This window comes from Pelophylax lessonae, assembly GCF_965119305.1.
Source record: "Pelophylax lessonae genome assembly, chromosome: 4".
Classification (NCBI taxonomy): Eukaryota; Metazoa; Chordata; class Amphibia; order Anura; family Ranidae; genus Pelophylax; species Pelophylax lessonae.
This window is the reverse complement of record NC_138771.1, coordinates 104,422,896-104,440,201: the sequence shown is the minus strand read 5'-3', so window position 1 is coordinate 104,440,201 and position 17,306 is coordinate 104,422,896. Positions and strand designations below refer to the sequence as shown.

Below are 17,306 nucleotides of genomic sequence, written 5' to 3'. Positions count from 1 at the left end.
ACTATTAAAGCAACCTGGGCTTCCATAATACCTCAGCAGTGTCATAGGCTGATCGTCTCCATGCCACGCCACATTTATGCCGTAATTCATGTAAAAGGAGACCCGACCAAGTATTGAGTGCATACTATACTGTACATAGACATGCTTTTCAGTAAGCCAACGTAAGCCAAAATATATCACTCTGGGTGTAACGCATCTATATAACATCTATGAGTTTCACTTTTTGAATTGAATTACTGAAATAACATTTTTTTTGATGATATTCTAATTTTATGAGATGCACCTGTATACATTTTGAGTAATGCTGATGTACTGAGGGCCTATCTAATTTCATGAAGTCCTTAAAATGCCAGCAATACCCCCTCATTTTCTATAATTGATTTTTTTGAACATTTTTTAACTTTTTTTTCTTTTCTTTTTTTACATTTTTATTTTTTAACATACTTACATCAGAGTAAGTTTTTCACACTTTGATTGCTATTACAGTAATGATCACTGTAACAGCAATGTTTTGAACTGTCATAAACAGTTTACATTCATAACAACTGTGATTTACTATTGTGTGCTGTAATTTGTCCACAGCTATCACATGGTACAGGGTGCTGTGATTACCCAGGTACCATGTGATAGCTGTGGGCCAATAACACCATAACTATAGGTATCACAGCTGTTATGAATGAAATTAATTTATAACAGCTTTGTTGAAATTGTAATCATGTGATTGCATAGTGGTCACATGATCCCCTAGCCGCTCAAAGTGGCCAGGTACCAGGACACAGCAGTCACAGGAGCAGTGGGCTGCATGCCCCTGACCCAGAAGAGGCAGGATGGCATATCTGTACGTTATCCTGCCTGACCATGACACCCTGCCACAGTAAATGTACTGTGGAGAGACAGCAAGCAGTTAGATCACAGGTCTATATATATAATTGATTATTTGTTTGAAATTGTTTCAGTTATACTAAAAATGTATCAAAATATCAGGGAGATCAGGAAGGAATCGCCCCCCCCCCCCCCCCCCCCCCGCTGGAGAAAATTGGATTATTCTTTATAGGGATTGGATTTTTGGGGTTTTTTCTGCCTTCCTCTCGATAAACTATATATATGATTGTGTAAGTAGGATTGTATGTTTTTTTTCCCGTCTGTTGGATGAAATGTTTTTCAATCAGACTAACTATGTAACTATGTCCTCTCATCTCCAGTTTTGGCATTGGATTGAGGCACCATCGCTTGATTTTGTGATGATGGAGAAGACTGAGCTCAGCAGATTTATATAAAGCTAAATGTAAAAGGTAAATGTGATTTACCTTGCAATAAGAAATGCAAAGCTGCAATATGAGGTTGATCTTTATATATTTGCAGTCACTCTAACCCAAAGAATAATTTGAACACTGAATTCTCTAGTTGCTAAAGCTATTAGGAAAACTCACACATTAGACAAATGAAGCATGCAAACACACTTACCATTTGCAGCCATATATTTGTTGTTAAAACTTGATTTTTCTCATCCTAAAAGGAAAACATAAAGGGTTCTATTAGACAGAATTCACATGCTTTAATGAAATTGATTCTTTTATATTCTTTTAGTGAAAATGTTCCCAAGACACTTTTTTCCTAAAAGTCCCTGTGAAGCCAACATTTAACTTCAATCTGTTCCTGTGCTTTGAAGTGTTTTGTTTCATTTGAGAAGTGTTGCTTAACAACATGTAACCAGATGAAATGAAAAGTAAATTAGGATTATCGGGCAAAAAAAAACATAAATAGCAAAATCTGTTAGCAATATTATCCAAAATTTGCCCCCTGCATCTGTATACCAGGGATGAGCTTTGGGATCAGGTCAAACATGAGTTTGACCCAAACTTATTTGCAGTTTGGAAAAACAGTGAACTAATGTTGCCATTTACTAATAATGCATTGGCCTCTCAACTGTGATCAGGTGGCTTGAAAGTGCCAATAATGAGGGCTTTATTATGTGCCAGCACCCACCCTATAAAAGTCAGGGTTCTCAGCGGCCTTTTGTCAGTGTTGGTTGCAGAGACCTAAGTAGATGGGGAAAGCTGACACAGAGCAGCCCCGATCCTCCTCTTCTGGGGTCCCATGCTGATGCTTCTGGCTCCACCTCCTTTCCATGTACCACCATAGAAAGCTGCTTCCTATTGTGGCACACCTGCAAACTTGATCCTGAGATACACTAGCTGCATCCATAGGTGCAGACAGCACAGCTCAACCACCCCCCCCCATTCTATAATCACAGGATTTGATTGACAGCAGCAGGAGCCAATGGTTCATTCTGCTATCAATCTGCCCTGTGAGGAGAGAGAGAAGGGAGAGAGTCGCTACTCTTGGGCACAGCACTGGATTGATACAGGGCAGTGTTCACTGTTCCGTATTGTAATACATTACTGTGAATTGCATTGTGTGACCTACATATTACTGTGTACCCCCTCTGCACATACCCAACATTCCTTTTTAGAACTAACGTTTGTGTGTGTCAGCAACAACAGTTGCTATGTAGCCTATTTTATTTCATGAAAAAATAGTGGGGTGATAAATGCGCTGTCACGTATGTATCCGAGTGGGAGGATTCCTCTAATATGCCGCAGCTCGTTATAAATGAATAAATAAATAAATAATGACTCTGAGATTCGGATTTAATCCGATTCTATATGCAGCCAACTCTAGTATTAATCACTAAATACCAATACAATAAGGAAGACACAATGAGTCGGCGCACAACAGAAGAGATCTCAGAAAAGACTCTGACCAAGTCTACCAATGTCAGAATCGCAGCGAGACGTCTTAAGATATAGGAAGATGCTGAAGAAAAAAGGGGGTCTCACTACTTATAATATATAGACAGACCAGATAATTAAATCAGAAGTCAGCAGGTATACGAAACATATATGATCCAACTCTTGCAAACTAATCCGATTCCTTTAAAATCCTTAAAAAATCCCTATATCTGTCTGAGGTGTATGAAGGTGGGAAGTAAATCCTACTTGTAGACAACTTTCATCAGGTCAATCTATAAACAAAGGAGGTATAAGACGACATATATAATGCAAATCTTTAAAAACATCCAAATCCGATTCCTTGACACTAATTAAAAATTCTAAAATATTAATTCCCAGTAGAATAAAAAGCCTCCTTTTCTAAAAACGACACATAAAGATAAAATGACCTTGATAATCGCAACAGCCAACTGAATCGCAGTAATAGTTGGCTAATTCACAAATGGTGCATGTGTGACCAAAAAAGTGCTATGATGAATCAATAAATAATATAAAATAATCAAATATCAATAAATATCTAAAAGGTGTATAACAAATACGTGTGTATTCCTGATAAATAATCCTGATAAATAATCTGGTGCAGTGATCAAAAATAAATATATATCAATAATTCTATGTGCACTCAACAGTCCATGTGCATAAAAGGTATATATATATATATATAAACAAATCTTTGTGCAAATGATGATCCGTCACCGCACACGGATCATCATTTGCACAAAGATTTTTTTATATATATACCTTTTATGCACATGGACTGTTGAGTGCACATAGAATTATTGATATATATAGTGGGTACGGAAAGTATTCAGACCCCCTTCAATTTTTCACTCTTTGTTATATTGCAGCCATTTGCTAAAATCATTTAAGTTCATTCTTCTTCCTCATGAATGTACACATAGCAACACATACTGACAGAAAAACACAGAATTGTTGACATTGTTGCAGATTTATTAAAAAAGAAAAACTGAAATATCACATGGTCCTAAATATTCAGACCCTTTGCTGTGACACTCATATATTTAACTCAGGTGCTTTCCATTTCTTCTGATCATCCTTGAGATGGTTCTACACCTTCATTTGAGTCCAGCTGTGTTTGATTATACTGATTGGACTTGATTAGGAAAGCCACACACCTGTCTATATAAGACCTTCCAGATCACAATGCATGTCAGAGCAAATGAGAATCATGAGGTCAAAGGAACTGCCTGAAGAGCTCAGAGACAGAATTGTGGCAAGGCACAGATCTGGCCAAGGTTACAAAAAGATTTCTGCTGCACTTAAGGTTCTTAAGAGCACAGTGGCCTCCATAATCCTCAAATGGAAGACGTTTGGGACGACCAGAACCCTTCCTAGAGCTGGCCGTCCGGCCAAACTGAGCTATCGGGGGAGAAGAGCCTTGGTGAGAGAGGTAAAGAAGAACCCAAAGATCACTGTGGCTGAGCTCCAGAGATGCAGTCAGGAGATGGGAGAAAGTTGTAGAAAGTCAACCATCACTGCAGCCCTCCACCAGTCGGGGCTTTATGGCAGAGTGGCCCGACGGAAGCCTCTCCTCAGTGTAAGACACATGAAAGCCCGCATGGAGTTTGCTAAAAAACACCTGAAGGACTCCAAGATGGTGAGAAATAAGATTCTCTGGTCTGATGAGACCAAAATAGAACTTTTTGGCCTTAATTCTAAGCGGTATGTGTGGAGAAAACCAGGCACTGCTCATCACCTGTCCAATACAGTCCCAACAGTGAAGCATGGTGGTGGCAGCATCATGCTGTGGGGGTGTTTTTCAGCTGCAGGGACAGGACGACTGGTTGCAATCGAGGGAAAGATGAATGCGGCCAAGTACAGGGATATCCTGGACAAAAACCTTCTCCAGAGTGCTCTGGACCTCAGACTGGGCCGAAGGTTTACCTTCCAACAAGACAATGGCCCTAAGCACACAGCTAAAATAACGAAGGAGTGGTTTCACAACAACTCCGTGACTGTTCTTGAATGGCCCAGCCAGAGCCCTGACTTAAACCCAATTGAGCATCTCTGGAGAGACCTAAAAATGGCTGTCCACCAACGTTTACCATCCAACCTGACAGAACTGGAGAGGATCTGCAAGGAGGAATGGCAGAGGATCCCCAAATCCAGGTGTGAAAGACTTGTTGCATCTTTCCCAAAAAGACTCCTGGCTGTATTAGATCAAACGGGGGCTTCTACTAAATACTGAGCAAAGGGTCTGAATACTTAGGACCATGTGATATTTCAGTTTTTCTTTTTTAATAAATCTGCAACAATGTCAACAATTCTGTGTTTTTCTGTCAGTATGGGGTGCTATGTGTACATTCATGAGGAAGAAGAATGAACTTAAATGATTTTAGCAAATGGCTGCAATATAACAAAGAGTGAAAAATGTAAGGGGGTCTGAATACTTTCCGTACCCACTGTATTTATTTTTGATCACTGCACCAGATTGATATATGCACTTTAAATTATTTATCAGGAATACACACGTATTTGTTATACACCTTTTAGATATTTATTGATATTTGATTATTTTATATTATTTATTGATTCATCATAGCACTTTATATATATATATATATTTTTTTTGGTCACACATGCACCATTTGTGAATTAGCCAACTATTACTGCGATTCAGTTGGCTGTTGCGATTATCAAGGTCATTTTATCTTTATGTGTCGTTTTTAGAAAAGGAGGCTTTTTATTCTACTGGGAATTAATATTTTAGAATTTTTAATTAGTGTCAAGGAATCGGATTTGGATGTTTTTAAAGATTCGCATTATATATGTCGTCTTATACCTCCTTTGTTTATAGATTGACCTGATGAAAGTTGTCTACAAGTAGGATTTACTTCCCACCTTCATACACCTCAGACAGATATAGGGATTTTTTAAGGATTTTAAAGGAATCGGATTAGTTTGCAAGAGTTGGATCATATATGTTTCGTATACCTGCTGACTTCTGATTTAATTATCTGGTCTGTCTATATATTATAAGTAGTGAGACCCCCTTTTTTCTTCAGCATCTTCCTATATCTTAAGACGTCTCGCTGCGATTCTGACATTGGTAGACTTGGTCAGAGTCTTTTCTGAGATCTCTTCTGTCGTGCGCCGACTCATTGTGTCTTCCCTATTTTATTTCATGTTTTCTTCTATGATTGTTATTTTCACCCAATGAATATTATACTGATTATTTATTGTGTTGATATCGACAATATATATACCTTTTATTTTTTTTAAAGATGGAACATTTTTCTGTCCTACTAATGTGCTAACATATCAGCGGTCCTGAAGAAGCAGTATATCCACCAAATGCATAGACCAATGTTCATACTAGGATGTACTTGATCAGAATGAGTATTTCCAATGATTTTATTCAATCACATATGGACTTTTTAATGGCTGTAAGTGTTAAGTATCAATATTATTCTTTTTATATTTCATCTTGAAAGGTATGTTGAATTTATACTTGCATGTTATCTATAAAACCCTTGTTTCCTTTTTTTTCTTTCTTGGTTTGTTTAAGTTTCAGGATTATGACCCCAGGGAATATATAACAATATACAGTATTTAATTTGTAGCCTGTGGTGAGTCTGATTACCTGAGGAGGCACATCATTCAACCACAAAGCTCAGTGGAAGCAGCACATCAATGCTACAGTCCGCAGGAAAGTGTCCAAACTCATTCTACTACTCGTTCACTTTGCGCCTCTCCTCCCAATCAACAAAATTCTCCATTAGCATCCACTGCAACATCAGCGGTGTCAATTGGTAGGAATGTAATTCTGACAAGGGGTTTGAAAGGCTTACAACACATCTAACTGTGATAAGGGTCAGCATGGGGGGGAGGGCCAAGCATAGCCTTACATATCAACATACATTTCCTAACCCACTCCACTGTCTCCAGCATGGTCCTTGACCAAGCATGCAACTTTTTTCTATCTGCTGCAGTGGAAGAAAAAAATGTCCTGCAATCACTACCCATGCCCAGCAAATCTGCTGGCTTTAGAGCTTCTGCTATTGTGAAGTCAACGTTCTTTCACCAGTTTATGGGCTGTGCTGTACCACAGTGGCAGATACCTAGCTGTAATTTGTTTGCCCAGAAGGCAATCCCTGTTAGCCTGCTGCCATTACCAGCTCCTGCCACTGCTGCTGGCCTGGCATCATTACCATCTCCTGTCACCATTACCTGCTCCCGCCAACACTGCTGGCTTGCCACCATTAGCATCAGCCACCACTGCTGGCCTGCCATGAGTACTAGTTCCTAATAATACCGCTGGCCTGCCACCATTATCGGGTCCTGTGACCTCTGTTGACCTGCTAATATTATAAAGTCCAGCCACTGCTGCTGGCCTGTCAACATTATAAGGTTCTGCCACCACTGCTGGCCTTCCAATATTACAGCTCCTGCCACCACTACTGGCCTGTCACCATTACCAGCTCTTGCCACCACTGTTAGCCTGCCACCACAACCAACTCCTGTTACCGCTACTGGTCTTTAACTATTATCAGCTCCTGAAGCCTCCCTTGTCCCATTCAGGTGCTCCAGCACTGTAAAGGTGTCAAACACAATTTTGCTACAGCTGTGTCTCCGCTGCAAAATGTAATTTTTTTTTCTCAAGAGCACAGTTAGGTTATTTCCTCAATTAGACAAATGTTCTTTAACTCTTCTGGTGAAATGTTTTAAGGCTTTTTTTTTCTCCCAAGATCAAATGTTAGGGAATATTACATTTGCACTGTAAAAGGCAATAGAAACTAACATTTCACACATATTACAGGTATTTTTTGTAACATTTGCGCTACTGCTGAGACATTCACAATGGGAACATTTTTATACATGGGACCCTAAGAGTAGCATTGGATGGAACAAATGGATTTCTGTGGTGTAAGATACATACCCGTATGGTAATTATTAACTGCATTACTACCGCATGCATCTTAGGTTGCATACTCCATAGGAAAAATGTTTTTGCAGATAGTAACTAGTCATAGCTAATAAGCTCTAAAATCCTTGTAGTTTATGCCTAAAATGACCCCACTTTGAGCTACACAGAGGACTATACAGACTTTCTGCATAAATCCAATGGTTGGTGTGAAGTTGTGCTCCTGCATTATTTATTACCATCAAGAATGTGGTTTTCCTTACTGTGATAATGCAATTCTAAGCTCTTGCATCCTTCTTTTTTTTTTTTTTAAGGGGGTAGGGGGTTTAAGCTGCATGCATTTGTTGAATTTTTAATTTTACTGGTTTAGAGCAAGGACTGCGGTAGATTTTGGCACTATACCAATTATTATTATTGCTATATATTTTTGTTTATTGCAATATATATTTATAGGTAATTAATTATTTATACTGGAAGTCACATGAGCACTGCAAAGATGCACACACAGTATTAGCACTAGATACTCCCAAACAGATCTATGAAGGGTTAAATATCTAAATATCTAATGCAAAGATTTACCAAAACAAATGCAATTCCAATGCTTTGTATTTTTATCAAAAGGATACAGCATAATGAGATGACAAAAAAAAACCTTTTTTTTATATTCATTTATTTGCTGATTCACCGCTGCAAATCTGTCATAAGCATTAAACACTACTTATGAATGCAAGCATTGCAGATTGTATACAGCATAGTCCTCCTCAACGTGGGTGAAAGTGACAGCAATTACTTCAGTGGGCTTTAAGAGACTCTTATTTTAAGGTCCTGGTTTGCTTTGCTTTGGCTAATTGCAAATGCAGCTTTATTTTACCTTAGACAAATAAGATTTTTGTACTGAAGCAGCTCCTGCTATTACAGTGGATAGCCACACACTGTATCCTGAAAAGGATTAGCTGAAAGCCACAGGCTGCTGGTACACAATATAAATTGTGTCACTCTTATTTCTTAATTTACGTACATATAGTAATTGAAGAATAGAAAGCATGTGTAATATGCCCATGTCTATCTGCCCAGCTGCCAATCCCATTCCTGCATTTACTAGCTATTCCTGAGCTGTCAAAATGATAGCCTGGTGTTGCTGCTTAAAGCAGAGCTCCACTCAAAAGAGGAAGCTCCCCTTGTCTGCCTCCTCCCCACCTTTTGATTGGTCTACGCAAAAGTTATTGCGTCTACTAACTACGGAAAGATTTATGTCATTTTTATTGTTTTTTTTTTTACTAGTAATGGAGGGATCTGGGATTTTTTTCAGGACTGCGACATTGCGACGGACAGATCGGACCCCTAACTGACATTTTTTACACTTTTGGGAGGACCAGTGACATTACTACAGCAATCAGTGCTAAAAATATGCACTGTTACTGTAATAATGACACTAGCAGGGAAGGGGTTAACACTGTGGGTGATCAAGGGGTTACATGTGAGCCTAGGGGAGTGAGTCTAACTGTGGGGGGGCGTGGCTTGTGAAATTATCACAGAGACCTGTGATCCTATATAGAAGGATCACAGGGGCTCTGTGATCATTCCAGAGAGAAGAACAGTCAGCTGTGCTTAGCGGAGTCCCTGCTGCCGAGTGGGGGCGGGAGCGCGCCGCTGGTGGCACGCGCTCGCCCTCTAGCTGCAGGGGTGCAACCGACGTAGGTCTACATCGGTTCACGCAGGAGAGCCCGACTACAGCAGTAAAAAGGCAGCGGGCGGTCAGGAACCGGTTAAACCAGTAGTAAACTGCCACTAAACAAAAAAAATAAAAAAATGGGCCCCCCCTGCAGCGTTAAGTCATAATGAACTAGTATGCACCACATACTAGCACATTATGACAGACTTACATGTAAGGCAAATCCCTCCAGGTCTTCCTTCCAGGTTCACAGGCTCCAGCTGTATGAATGACCTGGGTTGTGGGGACGTCACTGCATGGGAGCCCTCGGGTCCCACACGGAGCTCTGAAGAAACGACACGGGCATTATGTCCCTTTAGAGCACATGCGCCAGTGATGTCACTGGCAGCATCTTTTGTGAATGTCTCCTAAACAGTACAAGTTTAGGAGATATTCACTGTACCTACAGATAAGCCTTATTATAGGCTTAACTGTAGGTACAAGTTCAAAAGTGGAGTTTACCTCCACTTTAATTTACAGATCAAAGGGATGAGCTTCCATCTGCATATGATATCAGTTATAGCAATCTTTCATCTTCACCCGGGCCTTCCTTCTGTGTTTGTAGTACATGTTTAGGAGATAATTATTTTACCTACAGGTAAGCTTTATTACAAGCTTACCTGAAGGTAAAAGATGCAGGAAAGAGTTTACTACCACTTTAAACAGGACAATTAAAAGAATAAAAAGTATACTTGTATCTATAATAACACTAGTAACACTAATTTTGTTTAAAACTAACACTGATCAAAGTAGAAAAAGTGCTTTTTTAGTTTTGTTATTTTGAATTGTTCAAAAACATTTCTGCAAGGCAATATCATGAAAAGAAGGCATTGTTTGTCCTAGAAAGAATAATACAAATAACAATGTATTACTTTGTTACCATATATATAGTGACAAAGTTATTGCTGAATACGCCAGTCTATATTATTAGAAATGGAAAAATTGTGTTGACCCATAAGGGGTGTACAGTGGTTATTAAAACAAGTAGAATCTGAAGAGTATGCAGGGGTGTATCTACGGAATGTATATCATTTGCCTGGGGCGGGTGGCAATTTTCAGGGGGGGGGGTGCGTTAACAGGCTCCCTCCTCCCTCTCCCTGCCACTTCACCCCACTGAACTGGTTCCCTACCCCCCCCCCCCCCGCCTCGTAAATCTCCTTCAGATTTTGGTTTCCCTCCTCTGCCTTCCCACCACCGACTTTGGTAGACCCCAAGCAAAAAAAAAAATATATATATATATATTACACAAATAATCTAAAATGTAAACCTGTACAAAAAAAATAAAGAAAAAAAAGTTGTAAAAAAAAAATGTAAATAAAAAATATAGTTAGAGCCCTTTCACAAGGGCTGAAAAGCGGATTCACCTGCTCAGTGGGGCATTTGTCCTCCAAGCAGAATGGGCAGGGACACAGCCCATTTTCCTCTATGGGTTAGTCGTTTGGAAACAGACCGCCTGTCCACTTCCATCCCGTCTGCCATCCGATCCACCTGACAGAAGGGGAATAGATTTCCCATCTGTCTGTTTTTAGCTCGGAATGGATAGACGGATGGACAGGAAGGGTTGGAGCAAATTTAGATGGGGTGGTGCTCAACTTTATTCTTGCCAAGGACAGCAAAAAAACAAAATATACCACTGAGTGTATGTGTAGCAAAAACTTTTTTTAAATTTATTTTGTATAGCATTAAAAAGTGGTTACAGCCCCTCTTTTGCTGTCTGTATCACTTTTGCGATGATTACCCTTCACGTTCTGTCAAGGGGAAGTTGCAGAAAACCCCTACAAAGTTAGAAGAAATTCATTCTTAGGCTCCATCCACACTGGGCTTAAAAAAAAAAAAAACTGCCAGTTTCCTTGGCTGAAAAAAAAACAAAACGCTTATATAGAGCATATTTGTGTGTGCAATGGAACGTTGGGATATGGCTCTACCTGCTATATGAGGTGCGTATATATTTGTTGGGGTTGATCCAAGCCAATGTAGTATCTAATTTGCATGAGACACTTATCTAATGGATATGAACCATAAATAAAATAAAAAAATATCATAAATCAATCTGTGCACTGTGGAACTATAAAATCAAATAGTACTAAAGTGCCAGCTTGCAGCGTGCTATGTGCAAATACTGCGATATCAACCTCAAGTAATAATAAATTAAAAAATACACCTATAAGCTGTGGTGCTCGTGATCAATTAGTTCCCAGGGAAACATGCTGTATAAATGAAGTATGAACCACCTGTTTTTAACCTTATCCGTGTTATGGTGATCCTTGAGTTAATTACCTCAGAAAGAAAAAATATTTTATTGCTGTGTTAAACCAGTGTTACGGTGAATCCCGAAAAACAGGGTGCAAATAGTGCAAATAAATAGCAGTGCAAGGTAAAAAGTGTATAGGAAGTATGCTGGTCTGTAGCAACCAGTGGGGTGAATCGCTGTTCCTGGATGACAAACAGCCGAATACTAGGGATGATCGAACTTTTGAAAAGTTCGGTTCGACCAGAACACCCGAACTTCCCGAAAGTTTGGGCCTGGATTCCAGAACCCCATTGAAATCAATGGGACCCGAACTTTGGTAATCAAAACACACAATTTTGAAGCCCTAAAACCCAATAAATGCCCCTAAAAAGTGCCTAGGGTTCTGGGTCATGCCCCAGGGACTATTAATCACACAAAAAAAGTTCCTAAAAATTGTCGTTTTTGATAGAGAGCCAATTATTGAAAAAATTATTGGAAAAAAAAATGAGATTTCTTTGGATTTAGTGCCTGGGGGGTCTAAAAAGTGTACCTGTGAAGTTTCAGCTCTGTAGCATGTCCAGAACCAGAAAAAAAAAGATAATTTTTCTTAGAATTTTTATTAGCGCAGGGATGGGATTCCTCTCCTATCACACCTGTATGTGTGTATGTGTCTATATACATATATGTGTGTGTGTATATATACCCCTATACAGAAGTTCAGATGTTATGCCTGCCTCCAAAGATGCCCAAAAAATGCCCAATAAACGCCTGCAACAACACACCTGGGCGTTTTTGTTGCAGGCGTTTATTGGGCCTTTTTTTGGGTGTCTTTGGAGGCAGGCATGGCATCTGAACTTCTGTATAGGGGTATATATACACACACACATATATGTATATATACACATACACACATATAGGTGTGAAAGTAGCGAATCCCCATCCCTGAGCTAATGAAATTATTTGCAGGGATGGGGTTCCGCTCCTATCACACCTGTATGTATGTGTGTATGTGTATATATACATATATGTGTGTGTGTATATATACCCCTACAAAGAAGTTCAGATGTCATGCCTGCCTCCAAAGACGTCCACAAAAAAGCCCAATAAACGCCTGAAACAAAAACGCCCAGGTGTGAAAGTAGCGGAGTCCCATCCCTGCTCTACTGCAATTCTAAGACAAGCAATCTTTTTCTTATGGTGGTCACCCTGACATGGATGAATTCGGTCACCCTGGCATACAAGGAGTGGAGCCCCATCCCTGCTCTACTGCAATTCTAAGACAAACGATCTTTTTCTTATGGCGGTCACCCTGACATGGATGAATTCGGTCACCCTGGCATACAAGGAGCGGAGCGCCATCCCTGCTCTACAATTAATTCTAAGAAAAATTATCTTTTTCTTATGGCGGTCACCCTGACATGGATGAGTTCTGTCACCCTGGCATAGTAGTCAGAGTCAGTTCACCCTACACTACACTACGGTCACCCTGACACTTAACACTTTCCCTACAGAAACTAGATTATTGAATCTAACTATAGTGGTATATAGTAACCTAACTACACTAGATATCCCTTTCCTCACACTAATAATTGCTAAATGACACTTTTGAAGCAGGAGTAACAGAACTGCTTCCACTCTCTTCCACAGCCCCTGTATTACAGTGCTAGAGATTTGGCGGGGCTATGTTATATACTGGGGGGCGTATTCACTACTGATTGGCCTCTGGACCCCCTAGTCACTCCAATCACATTCCTAGAATCCTCCTGCCCCCTCAATTGGCTTTTACTGATGTTTCTGGTCCAATCAATAGCTTTTAAAGCCCAGTTCCTGTCCCATTGCATTTTGGTTGGTTCTGGCTGCCGAATTCCGAACTTTTTCCGCAAAAAGGTTCGGAATTAGGCCGAATTTCGCACAGTCAATGTTCGGGTCGAATCGATGGTCGGCCCAAACCGTTCGATCATCCCTACCGAATACCATGCAGGTGCTCTGGTGCAAAGTCCGTGGCCCCCCGCAGGTATTATGCTTCCCCTTTCAACAGGGGTGCAGGCTGTGTGTATTGATTATCTGGTCCAGCTCCTGGGAAACTCAAGGATCACCATACCATGGATAAGGTTAAAAACAGGTGGTTCATACTTCATTTATACAGCATGTTCCCCTGGGAACGAATTGATCAGGAGCACCACAGCTTATCTGTGTTTTTTTTCATTTATTATTACCTGAGGTTGATATAGCAGTATTTGCACATAGCACCCTGAACGCTGGCACTTTAGTACTATTTGATTTTATAGTTCCACAGTGATTGATTTATTATATTTTTTTTATTTTATTTATGATTCATATCCATTGGATAAGTGTCTCATGCGAATTAGATACTACATTGGCTTGGATCAACCCCAACAAATATATACTCACCTCATATAGCAGGTAGCGCCATATCCCAACGTTCCATTGCACACACATTTTTCACACCCCTCATTCTTTGGGGGTGGGTTGGTGGCAGCTTACACCTGGTTCTTCATTTAGGTCCTCCATAGCGCTGGTCATATCTAACTTATATAGAGCATTTTTGTGCACAGTTTAGACAAGTTTAGAAGAGTTTAGCATTTTCTCTGCCAGAAAGCACCAATCAGAAACGCAAACAAGAAGGTTTTTATTTTTGCCTCTAAACACTGAGCTAAAAATATGCCTCTAATCGTCCTAATGTGCATGGACACATAGGATAACATTGAGCTGCTTCTACAGGCTTTACAGAAAACTCCCGTAGAAGTAGCGATTTTTAAACCAGTGTGCATGGAGCCTTAGAGGGCTGCCACTAGAGCAGATATCCTCATTGGAATATTTCCCCTAATGTCTGTAAAATGTTCGAATTTGACATCATTTTCTGTCTCATTATCAATGATCTTCAGGACAAATAGAGAGGGTGAATTTTTTTTCTAGCAGGGGCAAAGACAGCAATAAACATATGATAGAGGCTCTAACCTTTCCTTATGCTATCCAAAGCCTATACACACATTTCAATCTTTGTTTAGCCATCGAATGAAATATGCAGGATGGAGAAATATTCTGTATATATTTTACCAAAAATACACCACGAAAACACACATGTTGGCCCAAGTCATGATTCCCTCTGAACTTAATGGCCGAGTAACATATGCCTCTGCACAAGTTTGACATTCATAGGATAATTGGCTGTCTAGAATTTACTTGCAGAAAGACAGTCTTCATGTCTCATTTACGCATGCTTTCTAACTACTTATTGTTCTGAAATACTTTTGGACTGTCCCTACGGGGTGATATTATGCACAGTGGAAGGGCACACAATGCCACGTCCTTTAAATTGATAAACACCAATATATATTAAAAGGAATGAATGGGCTTTATAGGCATGATTGACACAATTTCATACATTTTTATTCATAGCAAAAAATGGCAAAAACAATTATAAAAAATACATAGGAAAAAGTGATTAAAAACTGACATTAGGCTTACACTTCATCTGTAGTTGTAGCCAGTACTACATGTGGAGATGTAAGTGAACTGTAGAATGTCCCTAGGTTGGATAGTTTCCCCAAAAATGATTAGCATAAACAGAAACATGATAGGTAATCTCTTGACAGGGATGCCAGGAGGTCAACAGAAACCAACTTCTATCTAACAGAACTAAATTACCCTGAATTGGTTTCTGTTGACCCCCTGGCATCCCTGTCAAGTGATTACCTATAAGGTTTCCGTTTATGCTAAGATTTTTGGGGGCAACTATCCAACTTAGGGACATCCTGCAGTTCACTTATATCTCCATATGTAGAACATGTGTTATCCTAATGTCAGTTTTTTTAATCACTTTTTCCTATGTATATGTATTTTATTATTGTTTTTGTAATTTTTTTGCTATGAAAAAAATGTATGAAATTGTTTTTTTTTTTTGTCCATCAAAATAGTTTATTAACTGCTCAAGCCCCGGAAGATTTTACCCCCTTCCTGACCAGGGCCTATTTTGCGATTCGGCACTGTGTGGCTTTAACGGACAATTGCGCAGTCGTGCGACGCTGTGCCTAAAATAATTTGACGTCCTTTTTTTTCCACAAACAGAGCTTTCTTTTGGTGGTATTTGATCACCTGTGCGATTTTTTGATCATGCGCTATAAACAAAAAAAGCGTAAATTTTGCAAAAATAACAATATTTTTAACATTTTTTTATAGGAAATTCCCCAAAAAATGTAAAAATCAAAATGTTTTAACATTTTAGGCCAATTTGTTTTATGCTACATATGTTTGGTAAAAAAAATTGCAAAAAGCGTATTTTGATTGGTTTGCGCAAAAGTTATTGCGTTTACTAACTAAGGGAAATATTTTTGTCATTTTTGTTGTTTTTTTTAACGAGTAATGGCGGCGATCTGCAATTTTTTTTGCAGGACTGCGACATTGCGGCGGAAAGATCGGACCCTTGACTGACATTTTTGACTCTTTTGGGGTTACCAGTGACATTACTACAGTAATCAGTGCTATACATATGCACTGTTACTGTAAAAATGACACTGGCAGTGAATGGGTTATCTTTTTTTTGAGAGGGAGGGGTTAAGTGTGTCCCTAGGGGCGTGTTTCTTACTGTGATTGGATGTGGCTTGATGTGTAAGAATCTACATAGCAGAACCGTATGATCTCCATTCTTACACAGGGAAGACTGACAGGCGGCTTTGTTTACATTAGCCGCCTGCCTTTCTTCCGGTGTAACGGACAATCGCGAGTGGCCGGGGGGGCACACGCGCGGGGGGGGGTCCGTGATCGACCGGGAGTCGGCAAGTGGTTAAAGAGTAAGAAAGAGGGGGTTTACAAACATTTGCTCTAATGAGCTCATGAAAATATAACACAAAAGTTTTTTTTTTATTTTACAAAATTGTAACAGCAACATATTGTACAATGATAGGTCAAGTAGAACTGTCCAAAGCATGGGACACATATAGTGTCCGTATGAGCAACAATCAGAATACAGATAGCCGTGCTTATATAGAGGAGTGGAGCAACCCGACCCGCCCATGGGGTCGATCACAATCGGGCTTGTCTCCAACACATCAGAGCCAGCAGGGCAATGGAGAAAGAAGAAAAAGAAAGAAAGATAAAAAAAAAAAAGGAAGGGAAGGGAAAGGGTTTGGTGGCGAAAAGGATGGGGGGAAGTATGAAATTGTTTTAATCATACTTATTTTTCCCACTGATACCCATCAGAAAAAATGATAGATGTGATTCCTGAACACAGCTTCCAAAACAGATAATGCCTATAGTGTTGTTATTCTGTCCACTGAGCTTTCATGTTTGAAAATCAAAATGTAGTTTTGCATTTAAAATTCTTTCTAAGTGATATTCCTTGATATGTATGCAGAAAAAATATTCAGAAATACAAACTTCTTCTGAGTAGGTTTTAAGTCATCAAAACTAGAACTGATATCACATAAAAACTTTGCAATTCATAAATATTTTATGCACAAGTTAGTGTGTGGAAGAGTCAGTGGTGCTTTAAATGAACAGAAACAAGGAGAAAAAGAGAGATAAAAAGTCATGAGAAAGATCCTTCTAAGAGCAATATTCAGTTGTACGTATTTGAAAAGTATAGCAAAAAACTGTAATAAGCGTATACTTACATTCATAAGGTTGCTGGATACTTGTCCTAAGGTCATGCAACCTATTTTATCACGT

The 17,306-nt window shown here is 39.4% G+C and overlaps 1 protein-coding gene across 1 annotated transcript in view; it reads right to left on the bottom strand.

Moving 5' to 3' along the window:
* The window catches only part of LOC309555125 (neuronal acetylcholine receptor subunit alpha-7), a 361,838-nt gene that overhangs the window by 136,805 nt on the left and 207,727 nt on the right, over nt 1–17,306 (bottom strand). The window contains exon 3 of the mRNA XM_082256959.1: nt 1,465–1,509. Within this exon, the coding sequence (XP_082113085.1) occupies nt 1,465–1,509 (45 nt within the window). The remainder of the gene's footprint in view (nt 1–1,464; nt 1,510–17,306) is intronic.